The sequence below is a fragment of the Mytilus galloprovincialis genome, chromosome 4 (genome assembly GCF_965363235.1).
Source record: "Mytilus galloprovincialis chromosome 4, xbMytGall1.hap1.1, whole genome shotgun sequence".
Taxonomy (NCBI): Eukaryota; Metazoa; Mollusca; class Bivalvia; order Mytilida; family Mytilidae; genus Mytilus; species Mytilus galloprovincialis.
In genome coordinates this window covers 17,525,205-17,538,891 of record NC_134841.1, presented here as the reverse complement: position 1 = coordinate 17,538,891, position 13,687 = coordinate 17,525,205, and the positions used below count along the sequence as shown (strand labels likewise).

Here is a 13,687-nt window from a genome sequence, read left to right as displayed (position 1 = left end):
CTTTTCAGTTGGACTACCTACATCAAGTGTATTTTGCTTTCTAAGCAATGTTTTGTTGTCCTTATAACATGAAGCAAGTGCATTGGTATGCAACACGAGTACGATAAGTACAGAATAAAATGAAAACTCAAACAGTGTTGAAATAATAGGGTTGGTCCTTTTAAATATGCAAGATGCAAATATAATTAATACAATGTAGAACATAAAAGTTGTTTAATGACTCTATCGTGGGTATTGGCACAGAGGATGTTTGCTGTTTTTCTACAAAATAATCGAAAGGCATGGCTAAAGTTAAATCTAAGAGTTTGCTAGAAATTAATAACTTAAAAATGCGTATATTTGTTGATTTTCTGAACTCAATATACGGTCTGACACCAATCTAAAAAGTTCATGCTTATGTCAAATTCTTTATTCCAGTCAAATGTGTTCCACGATTTATACGCTTTTGAGTTTCATTCACAGTCCAAATTTCTTGACACAAAGTCATTGTATAAATAAAACAAATCCAAGGTGTTTTACTCACAAACATTTGTGTCATTTCTGATACACAGCGTAATACTCGTAACCCGAATATTTCACGTCCTTCTCGAAATCAATCTCTATTCTCGGTAAATGATGTTGTCATCATAGATCAGCAGAATATATCGACTTAATCATTCAGTAAGAATACTCTAAGAAATACGATAACCGAAATTTGAAACAGGAAGTTTTACATGAAACGAAATTATCGACGGTTACCGGTAACGGAAATGAACGAAATCAGGAAATCGTAATTTTTTCAAAAATAAAAAAAATCGGGGCGGGAAGATTTCAGAGGGGCGGGCGGGGAAGAAAATCTATTAATTAATTTTAATTGGCCTTACAATGATTATAGGTAAGTAAAACAAAAAATACATTTGTTACAATGATTATAGGTAAGTAAAACAAAAAATACATTTGTTACAATGATTATAGGTAATGATTATAGGTAAGTAAAACAAAAAATACATTTGTTACAATGATTATAGGTAAGTAAAACAAAAACTACATTTGTTACAATGATTATAGGTAAGGAAAACAAAAAATACATGTGTTACAATGATTTTAGGTAAGGAAAATATGTTACAATGATTATAGGTAGGGAAAACAAAAAATACATGTGTTACAATGATTATAGGTAAGGAAAACAAAAAATACATGTGTTACAATGATTATAGGTAAGGAAAACAAAAAATACATGTGTTACAATGATTATATTGATACAATGATTATAGGTAAGTAAAACAAAAAATACATTTGTTACAATGTGTATTCATTCATAATGTGAATAAGACTGTTCAGTCCAAAAGATAAGATACCCTTATGTGTAATGGTTTCCTGATCAACCCTTATTTTGAGTACCAACCCTAAAGTTAAACAGGATTTCTACATAAACTTTATCTACATATATATAAAGTGCTATTACCCTTGCTTATTTTATCTGAATACACCACAGAAAACGACTTAAATATCATCATTTTGTTCATTGACAAATTGCAAACTGTAGAAGTTCCTGTAAAGCTTTAATCCAAGGAACAGAGCTTAAGTGAAAATTAGAAAAAAAATTATCCTATCAACCATTAAATTTTAAGAGAAAAAAAAAACTAGCACAAACATATTATTATTTTTTGGAAAAAGGGTATTTCAGAACTACATGAAATACACATTAGAAACGGATCACATACAAATTTACTAATACATGGAAACAATATGTTTAATTATAATGTATCACTGCAGGAACATATATATTGACAGGACTTGACACTACCTGATTATAGTAAATTTTATTGTTGTTTCATAGTAAATAAAGATAGGATACAGAAACGGACATGTGTTAAAAATGTACTGGCTATTATCCTATAACATCTGATAATATCAATAAAATGTCATTCAAACTAGTTTTATAGTGATGCTAGTGTATCAAACTTGTATTCTGTTACTTCAAATTTGTTAAAATCACAAGCATTTCATCACATAATTGTGCAGAATGCAAACAAGGTAATAAAAAAAATGGCGGCCATTGCCGCGATGATTTACATATTTCCAAACTATTATGAAACTCTTCACATCAAATAAATCAAACTTATTTTGGTAATTTTATATGACAAAATATATCTACAAATTGATAAAACTTGTATTTATTTACGATTAGAGTTATGTGGTTTATTTGTTGAGCAGTTCTGATAGTTTTCAGTCAGACGCTACCAAAATCTGTAAATCTTGGAAAGTCTCGGGGAATCCGAGATTTTATCAATTTTAAACTGAAAATCATATCAGATTTATTTCCCTTTAGATATACTGTTCCCAGATCACTGGTAATACAATCTATGTGTATATTTCAGATGTCAATGTACAAAAGACTGGTCAGGTAAAAATTGTTCTGTAAACATTGATGACTGTAAAACTCACATCTGTCAGAATGGAGGCCGATGTATAGATGGTGTGGGAACATATAACTGTCTCTGTTCGAAAGGTTACACTGGTAAATACTGTGACGTACCTCCAGCAAGGAAACAGTTCTATGCTGCTGCTGGTCCCTGTCAGCACCACGACTGTCAAAACAATGCTGTATGTCATCCACAGAAAGGCAATAGAGAATACTCTTGTGAATGTGTATCAGGTAAATATTATATTATTTAAATGACAAATGATAAATACCTGCTGCATGGAGATATGTATCTTATATATTCAGAAGGAAAATTTGCGTAAACTAATCTACATACTGACAGATCTGTGATTTTATAGAAAACAGAAAGGTTTTTATTTATTTATTCGTGTATATATGATAATGCCTGCATCATCTTTATAAGAATTTTTTTCATTATTATTTAAATTTTGTGGTACCAGTACATATGTTAAAATCTTTATCTTCTTTTTTTTAGGGTTTTCAGGCAAAAAATGTGAGAAATTAAAGAGTGTGACATTCAAAGCAGAAGATTCTTATATTCAAATGTCCAAGATAGATTTCCAGTTGGAAGTTAATATCACCATTTCCCTGAAGACAGAATCAAAGTCTGGACTTATCTTCTACACAGGAAATGAACCTCACTTAGCGGTGGAATTGTTCCGTGGTCGAGTGAAAATAAGTTTTTACACTGGTGACGATCATGCTTCCACCATGTACAGTTATATTTACAGTTTTGTTACCATTGACGATGATAAGATTCATAAAATACAATTAATGGTACAGAGACGTAATATTACCATGACGATTGATGACGGGAAGCCACAAAGTGTTATAAACCAAGGGAACAATGATTTTCTAAATCACGATGAAGATGTCTACCTCGGTGGAATGCCACAAGATGTAGGACAAGCGGCAAAAGATAAATTCCACACACGTAATCTGGCAAGTTTTAAAGGTGAGTAGAACATGATATGAATAAAAGGAGATGTAAGGTTTACATCAAGGGAGACAGCTTACCAATGAAAGAACAAACTATAAGCAAGAATTTGTATCAAATTCTAATGCTATGAGACTTAGTTTAAAGATCATATTTTTTTATTTAAAGAAGTAATTATTTCAGAAGATTTCCTACTAAAGGAATCAGAGAGGATATATATATATATATACAGAATTCTCAAAGCCAAAAGTGCAAATTAATCCGGAGGTTTTTATAATAGTTTATTTGACATATCGGTTTTTATATTTGAGATAAAATTGCATAGGATGTTTTAAAATTGCTGCATAAATGAATTTAGGATGTTTTTTTTTTTCAATGTGATAACCATGTGATATACATTTTCAGGTTGTTTCCAAGAAGTATCTGTGAATGGGAAGGTATTAGATTTCACTGCATCTATTTATAACCACAAAGTAATGCCAGGATGTAAAGTCGATGTTTGTCATAATAATCGGTGTAAAAAGGGACATTGTAAACCAAGGAAAAAGAGAGGTGGTTACAGGTGTAAATGTAAGAGAGGATATTCGGGAAAATTCTGTGATATTGGTAAGCATATTGTATTTTTGTCACATGCTGCTATATAAAAAAACAGGCTTATTTGAGAATTCCCAAATAATTAGATTTAAATTGAATAGGTTAAACAGTCTAAACTTAAATAATATTATATGGATTCCATTAAGGAATACTGTGGAATTATAAATTTTCTTAAAAAATGTATTCAGACTTTGTTAAAACCATGAAATTAAATATCTACAAATATGAAACCACGAAATTAAATATCTAACGAAAATGCAAGTTTCCTCAAACCACGAAATTAAATATCTACGAAAATGCAAGTTTCCTCAAACCACAAATATTTGTAACCAAGATACAATAAATGTATCCAAAGTAGTTACATAATGAATATTATTTAACGTTCTTTTTGCTAATAATATATTAAGTGTTTAGCCTTGTCCAGCCCACTTTGCAGCATGTCTAAGCACTTCTTTTATAGTTCATAACTAGCCAACATCAATAATTCACTCATATTTCAATGAAATTAATAATTTTTGCATTTTTTCATAAATTTCCATCTTCTCCTTTTAAAAATTGAAGTCCTTATTATTTGCTGAAAAATTTATTCATTGATGTATTTATTAAAAAATCTGTTTGTTTTTATTTTCAGCGCCATCATGTTCCCGTAAAGTTTTCAAAAATATTTATGTTGATCCAAAAACAAACTGTCAATCACGGACAAAAATAAAATTCCGAGTTTGTGAAGGATCTTGTGGAAAAGACTGTTGTAAACCTAAAAAAATCAAAACACGGAAAGTGAGACTATATTGTAAAAATGGTTCATCATATGTACATAACTTACCTGTAATTAGAAGGTGTGGATGTAAAAAATGTTAGCCATATGTGTATCTTATATTGAGATAAAACTGCAGCAGAAGACATACTGTGACAGATGATGGGCAGGAGGGCCGGATCCTTCAAATATTTCAAGTTTCTGGAATAGATTTGACCAGGTATAACATATCAGAGAAGAACACAAGTTATGTCAGAATGAAGACACATTTTAAAGTCATGAGGTTTTACCTGAAACCTTATAATTTGTTCATTGGTATGGAAATAAACTTTTGTTTACAAGTCAAACAAAATGGCTGTTGTTATTGTTATTGTTTATTTTTATTATTATTGTGACACAAAGTTGTAAACAATTTCCTGTAAATTGTTGTGCTTTTATATATGTGTATTGAACAGGGATTAGCTGCCTATATCAAAGGTAGTTACTTACATGTTAAAGGGGAGTAACTCCTGAATGTCAAATTAAAGGGAAGTAACCCCTGAATGTCAAACATTACAGCAGAAATACCACCATTATCATACATAGACAGGCCATAGTGATGAAAATCTACCTCAGTTTAACCAAATGTATACGGATATGTTAAATGTTGTATTTCATTACAGTAACAAGTCTTCATGTTAAAATACAAAACGCTGTACTTCCCAAAAGTATGAATCTCGATCGTACCAATTTCAAAACATTTACTTGTAGGTTTTCATGACTTGGTTTAAGTTCAATGATAAATACAATGGATAGTTAAACTCCTTAATTGTATGAAATGGGCATTAAATACAAAGAAGCCCTTATTCTATATGAATAAGGTTAATTCACTATTCTACATGTTTATACTTTTGAATACACAATTATGCTAAATTGAGGAAGATTTGTTGATGAACTTGGATATAACAAGTGACAAAATTTCGAAGTTTTGGAAATTTATATAAAAAATAACTTGCTGTTTGACTTGAGATAAACATGTACATTGCATCATTTTCAATTGTATAACATGTATTTATTTATTATAATGTATATTTCGTTGTCTATATTTGTAAAATTCTAAAAGTATACACTATGTAAATAGTTGTAATTACATGTGAATATTATATGTTATTGTGATTTATAATGAAGCTTTCATTGTCTTTTTTATCCTTTAGCAAAATTAAACTGTTTTATAGGTTCATCTGTTCCCTTTCCTCTATACAGATTACAATATTAAATGCAACATTTGCACAGATTTCTGGTCGAAAAGAGATACATTGGGATTCAACTTTGAAAAGTTATGAAACAAATTGAATTAACCTTATTGGTTAGAAACAGAGTGACTTAGTAAAAGTACCATATCAATTTAAAAGTTATTGGTAAATGTTTTGATGACCTTATATTAGAACACTTAACAGAACTTAATATAGTCTACGACTTGATATAAAAACAGCATTGTTTTATGTACTCTTTTAGGTATCAATAATTCAGATCGTCAGTGTAACTTGCCTTTTAGGTTTGCTAAACAAGCCAGTTACCAAATTTTGAAAGAAAATTATAGGTTTTCAACTGAATAAAATGTGAACTCCACATGTATGGTCTTTTGTACTATTGTGATAATATGAAACCTCATTCAATAGGTTGTATTGTTTTTAGATGTTTCTGTCATGCTTCATGATGTAACTACTGCTGATGTATTTATAATCATTGTTTTTGTAATTTTACCATGTAACAGATCATCTCAGTCCTTTTTGTGGCTTATTTATACGTATGTCACCTAATTCTTTTTATGATAAGTGTAACTGTATAATCACAGATTCTGTGAATTCAAATGTACTTTTTTTATTGTCTGAAAAAAAGTTGTTTCTTTAAGACTTTTGGTACCAACTTTAGTGCTAACAAAAACATTCTTTCATTTTTTTTTCTATCTCTTTCTCTCATTTGAGCTGACCTTGGTAAATGCCATGTAAGCTATTGCTATCACTAAGTTTTCATCATTATCCTTCCAAAAATATTTTATATGTTGATCTTCTGAAAAATCATTATCAGAATGAAGAAAACACTTTCAGAATACTTTATACAAGTTTCTTTCAAAATTCTGTTACGTGTTTGTATATGTTCTAACAACCATGGCTGCCTTGGCCTTTTTCTGTTAATTGACTTGGTTAATGAAAATCTTTCCCTATAAAAATCATTAAAACTTGTTACCAAACTTTGCCCTGGAAGGAAGTTGTTACAAGAATCTATGTATGTTGGGCTTATAAATTCATATCATTTGTCTTTTACAATTAAATTTCTTTGAAAATCTTTGATAAATCCTGTTTACTTTAATGTCAATTGCAAATTCTAACAAATGCCATTGAATGTTAAACAAGCAACAATCAATCAATCAAATTCTAGGTAGCTTTCAAAGTTTGCATTGAAATCTTAAAGGGAGTTAAATCTTATTAACAAACACAGGTGGACGAATTGAAATGAAATGCAATCATAAAGGAATGTATTTTGATTTTAATATCTGTGGACGGATTGAAATAAAATGCAATCATACAGGAATATACTTTTATTATTTTTTATTTTTTAACAATATAATTAGATATTTATTTCAAATATTGGCTTGTTACAATATCCTTCATGAGTCCAAGCTTTTGATTTTTATTCCTTTGGACAATAAATATAAAGTGTTCATGGTAAGTCCAAAGGTAGCATGTTAAAAGTGGAGATAACTCTGCCATCCAAATTTTTCTAATCAGCCCATGTTATAATACAGTAAAAATTACAGTCAGCAATTTGAATGCATTATGCTGTGTACCTATTTTTTTTTTAGTATAATGTGAAATAGAGATCAATCAGTATACTTATTCTTGAACTCTATACAATTAATTGATAATTCCCTGATGAATGCTATATATTTTAATATTTTAACATGCACTAATTTGTATTTAAAAATGTTGAAATATTTCAAAGATTTAGAATACTTATTTTAGTATGTTTTTTTAAAAGTTTATCTGAATCTCAAGTATTGTGCCAAATTTTTATTTAGATTTCAAGAATGCAATATATTAATGCTAAATCAGTTTTGATACAATGAAACTTACAAAAAATAGTACATTTTTTCGTGTAGTTGATTAACGTTGTCCATTATTTTTCCTGACTGTTTATATGATTACTTAGTTTTTCAGATACACCATGACGTTCAACAGTTGAAACTTTATTTTCAATCTTTTATAGAAATTCATTTATACCTTAGAATTGTTTTCAAGATGTATAAAATGATATTGCATTAAATAAATGTATGATTATGCCTGATGTATCTAATAATTCAAAGCTTTGTAAAATGTAAATCCTTAAATAGTTATTGTTAGATTATGAATATTTATGATATGCAAATTAAAAGATATTGTTGTTAATATTGTTTGGCATACAAAATGAAAAGTAAACACAAAATTTATATAAATTGTTAGCTTCTTTTGCCTACCCTTTCCCTTGGGAACCTTATATAGCTTGGCTAAATATATATGGATTTTGCTATTGGTCATGTGTTGTTTAATGACCTGTAGTGTTTCTTATTATTAGCTATTGCTTTTTGGGATGTTTTTGGTTCATTAGCAATAATGTCGCATTTAAAATTTAGAATGGAAATTGGGAATATGTCAAGAAGACAACATGACCAAAGAGAAGACAACAGCCTAAGGCCACAAATGGGTCTTTAACTCAGCAAAAAATCCTGCACCAAGAGTAGGTCCTTGTTTTTTTTTTATTGCTCACCTCAGTACTGTTAGTGTGTTTGATTTTATATGTATATTTTAAAATGGCCCACTACTAATACATGTATGCCTGAATGTTGCATGAGTAGTTTATCTTGTTTGAAGGACCGGTGTCAACTTGGCCTGAATGATCCTATGGGAAATGATAACTGTAACAGACCATTCTCACTTTTTATAAGACCGCAAACAAAATTTTGGTAACGTATAATGGTATGTTGTTGTTGTCATCGGTCGGAAGCACATTGGTTTCGGGACAATAACTTAAGTTTAAGTCAATAGATCTTTATTTAATTTTTTCAGAAGGTTAAATACCACAAAAGGAACATTGGGATTGATTTTTGGAATGATGATTCCAACCATTTAGGAAAAGGGGCCAAAAACAAGCATTTTTCTAGTTTCAGGATAATGACTTGTGTATAAATATTTCAATTGCTCTGATATTGTACCACAATGTTTAAAACCACAAATAGAAGGTTTGGATTCATTTTAGTGGTTATGGGGCCAAAGTTTAGGAATTAAGGGCCAAAAAGAGTCCAAAAACAAGCATTTTTCTAGTCTCTCTGAAATTGTACTACAAGGTTCCATATACTTCAATGGAAAGCCTGGGATCGAGTTTTTGGGTATTGCTCCAAGGGGGGATTCAAAATGTTTTGGGTGGTGCCAATTTTTTTAAGGGTTTCGAATTCATTTCTTTCTTTTTTCAAAATTTCTCAAATTTTTGAAAAGTTTCTATATTAAAAGGTATGTCAAAAATTTGATCACAATCCAAATTCAGAGCTGTATCAAGCTTGAATGTTGTGTGCATACTTTCCCCAACTGTTCAGAGTTTGACTTCTGCGGTCGTATAAAGCTGTGCTCTGTGGAGCACCTAGTTAGGGGATTATAATCCAAAATAAAGGTGTTGACCTGACAATTTGAAAACTGAATATTACAAACTATATACTAGTACCTTGAAAAGTATTCAGAGGCATTAAAAATACATTTAAGCACATATATACTCATTCAAAACTAGATAATTAGATTAAGTACACCTTTGACATACTTAAATGATGCATTAACATAAAAATAAGGATGTGTAGTATGAAAGTTATCATGAAGCGGATAAAAGTAAATTTGAGGTCAAACCAGAAAGTTACAGCATAATTTATAACAAGACAATTTATGAAAAAACAAATATGATGGACATTAAGCAACAACAACCACTGAATAACAGGCTCTTGACCGTAGGCAGGCACAATTATGTCTTCTTGTGCTGATAATCCCCCATGAAGATTTTATCTCACAGAAATATGTCTTGCCCATCGGCATGAAATTGAGAAAAAGACGATCTGATGGACAGCCATATTGCTTATTGATTCAAAGTCACTAGACCATGACAGGGCCTGGCATATGGCCATCTAACTGATATAAAACAAGGCAAAAAGTGTGACAGGCGTGCTGATTCAGACACTGGCAGCCATGGAACAATGTAAAAGTTTTTGATTAGGTCAGTTTCTGGTAAACAACTGGTTGTAGGTCAATGATATTTGGTATGCAGTATAAGAATAATTGAGATTTCTCATTTCCATTAAATTATTTGGCTCTGCATCTTCAGTCATGGTTCATTGACGACTTTTAATGTTTCACATAATTCATTTGTTAAACTATTAATTGACATATCAATTTCAGCATTTGCATTATTCTATCAAAATAACATAAGCGAGACATATTTCTGTGTCAACAGTTTATTGCAAAGTAGTGTGGTGATTATTATGACTATATAATATGCTGATCTCACCAACAGCTGTCATAGAAATTCTTTGTTAGATTTAGCTTCAGCGCATATTTGATTTCAACAATGTTAAAACAAGAACGTCTTACACTTTGAACTAGACCTTAAAATGTGATGGCTTACGGTTCTGAAAAAATTCATGTCGAGCAACATGGAAATATATTTTTATTTTGTTGAACATTTAAATTTGTGGTTCAACTAAAAGGTGTCTGACAGATCTGTCAGGCACACAAAGTGACTCATCACTATTGAGCTTTCAACATATAAGTCCTAGTGTTCATTAATTAACATTGGAGAAATATGTGACAATTATTTTAAGTTCATTCAATATATTCAAACAAGAGTGTATGCACTGAAATGTTTCACCTTCTTTACCAACCATTAATTTTATGTTGATAGTTCTAAATATAAAGCTTTACTACAAGTATCACAAAAACTTAACGTGATCCAAGAAAATGAGGTCAAAACCAGTAATACATGTTCACCTTACAATCATTCAATACACCTATCGCTTATAGAAAAACAGAACAAAACGTAAAAACACTGAGCAATGAACCATGAAAATAAGGTAATGGTCAAATAAAACCTGAGAGACTGATGCGTACATAAAAAATATTTCCATACACCAACTATAGTTAACCTATTGCCTAAAGTATTAGTAATATCGACCAAAACACAAAAACTTATCTTTGACCTCTTAACTATGAAAATGAGGTTAACGTCAGATCATACCTGCCAGTTGGACATGTACACATTACAATCCTTCCATACACCAAATATACTAGACCTATTGCTTAAAGTATCTAAGATACGGACTCAACCTTGTTCAGTAATCCATGAAATGAGGTCGAGGGCAACTGAAAATTGTGTGACGGGCATGAAGACCTTGCAAGGTACGCATATAACATATATAGTTATCCTATTACTCATATTAAGAGAGAAATTAACATTACAACCAGGTGCTCCGCAGGGCGCAGCTTTATACGACCGCAGAGGTCGAACCCTGAACAGTTGGGGCAAGTATGGACAAAACATTCAAGCGTGATACAGCTCTGAATTTGGATTGTGATCAAATTTTTGACATTACATGGGTTTTTTTTACACAAAACAAATGTCAAGATTTTACAAATCAATTAAAGATTTCTTCTTCAAACTTTTTAAATCTAAAATTAAATAGTTGACACAGCATAGGTTTCTGACACAGAATGAATGTGGTCTAATGAACTTAAAAGTTTTTTTTTGCCTTTGAGCAATTCACTATGCTGTTGAATATTAATCCTCTCAAAAAAATGTTTGAAGAAATTTTCTTTTTATTTATGAAATCTGAAATGAGAAAAATTTAAACCCCCCCCCCTTTTTTTTCACATCCCCGTTTCCCTTTCTCCAAAACTGATATCAATTCAAATTTCTAATGGAGTTTGCAACAATAACTACTCTTTTAAATACATCATAAAATATTAAAATGTAAAATAAAGTGCTTGTTATCACTGAATGGTAAAGATTGGTTGGTAGTAAAAGTGAATATACATTGTTTATTGTATAAAACAATAAAAAAAACTTCATCAGCAACATTTTATACTGGCAAATTTCCAAGGAAGTTATTTACATAAAGTTATTGGCAAATAAAAATAGAAAATGACATCATAGTCATGTCTGGCAAATGTCCAACATACATTATCTAAAAACATTTTAGATAAGATAAGGAAAAAAAGCTTCATCAGCAACATTTTATATTGGCAAATTTCCAATGAAGTTATTTACATAAAGTTATTGGCAAATAAAAATAGAAAATGACATCATAGTCATGTCTGGCAAATTTCCAACATATATTATCAACTACTATTCTATACAAAGAAAGATAACTCCAATTGAAAATTAATTGCTATTGCACAATATTGTGCAATTAGATATTTCTTGCTATTGTGCAATACTGTGCAATTGAAAATTTCTTGCTATTGCACAATACTTGATATGGAATCCTGATTTGGACCAACTTGAAAACTGGGCCCATAATCAAAAATCAAAGTACATATTTAGATAAAGCATATCAAATAAGCCCAAGAATTTAATTTTTGTTAAAATCAAACTTAGTTTAATTTTGGACCCTTTGGACCTTAATGTAAACCAATTTGAAAACTGGACCAAAAGTTAAGAATCTACATACACAGTTAGATTTGGCATATCAAAGAACCCATTTATTCAACTTTTGATTAAATCAAACAAAGTTTAATTTTGGACCCCCATTTCGACCAACTTGAAAACTAGGCCAATAATTAAAAATCTAAGTACATTTTTAAATTCAGCATATCAAAGAACCCCAAGGATTCAATTTTTGTTAAAATCAAACTAAGTTTAATTTTGGACCCTTTGGACCTTAATGTAGACCAATTTGAAAACGGGACCAAAAATTAAGAATCTACATACATAGTTAGATTCGGCATATCAAAGAACCCCAATTATTCAATTTTTGATGAAATCACACAAAGTTCAATTTTGGACCCTTTGGGCCCCTTATTCCTAAACTGTTAGGACCAAAACTCTTAAAATCAAACCCAACCTTCCTTTTATGGTCATAAACCTTGTATTTAAATTTCATAGATTTCTATTTACTTATACTAAAGTTATTGTGCGAAAACCAAGAATAATGCTTATTTGGGCCCTTTTTTGGCCCTTAATTCCTAAACTGTTGGAACCAAAACTCCCAAAATCAATCCCAACCTTCCTTTTGTGGTCATAAACCTTGTGTCAAAATTTCATAGATTTCTATTCACTTAAACTAAAGTTATAGTGCGAAAACCAAGAAAATGCATATTTGGGCCCTTTTTGGCCCCTAATTCCTAAAATATTGGGACCAAAACTCCCAAAATCAATCCCAACCTTCCTTTTGTGGTCATAAACCTTGTGTTAAAATTTCATTGATTTCTATTCACTTTTACTAAAGTTAGAGTGCGAAAACTAAAAGTATTCGGACGACGACGACGACGACGCCGACGACGACGACGACGCCGACGACGCCGACGACGCCAACGTGATAGCAATATACGACGAAAATTTTTTCAAATTTTACGGTCGTATAAAAAATCTTAACTTTTTTCAAGTTGTCACTGAACCATGAAAATGAGACCAAGGACAATAGACATGTGACAGATGGCAACTTCGTAGCATAAGGCATCTATACACAAAGTATGAAGCATCCAAGTATCTCACCTTCTAAAAAATAAAGTTTTTAAGAAGATAGATAACACTACCACCACCAGATCCTTATCACTATGTCACGCTCTCTGCGATAAAAGTTGCTAGATCACTATAGCTATGTTGATCTTTTTGCCACAATAGTCGCAGGCTCGAAAAAAAATCATAGATCAGAAAAGATATCTGACAGATAGTGAAAGTGCTCACTCATACGACTCATCACAGTCAAGCT

The 13,687-nt window shown here is 30.7% G+C and overlaps 1 protein-coding gene across 3 annotated transcripts in view; it reads left to right on the top strand.

The window, feature by feature from the left end:
* The window catches only part of LOC143071521 (slit homolog 2 protein-like), a 79,490-nt gene extending 71,308 nt beyond the window's left edge, over window positions 1-8,182 (top strand). For all 3 annotated transcript variants that reach the window (XM_076245877.1, XM_076245876.1, XM_076245875.1), the window contains 4 exons: window positions 2,361-2,638; window positions 2,901-3,380; window positions 3,768-3,968; window positions 4,588-8,182. In XM_076245877.1, coding sequence (XP_076101992.1) covers window positions 2,361-2,638; window positions 2,901-3,380; window positions 3,768-3,968; window positions 4,588-4,814 — 1,186 coding nt within the window. In that variant the 3' untranslated portion in view covers window positions 4,815-8,182. The remainder of the gene's footprint in view (window positions 1-2,360; window positions 2,639-2,900; window positions 3,381-3,767; window positions 3,969-4,587) is intronic.
* The last annotated feature ends 5,505 nt before the right edge of the window (window positions 8,183-13,687 follow it).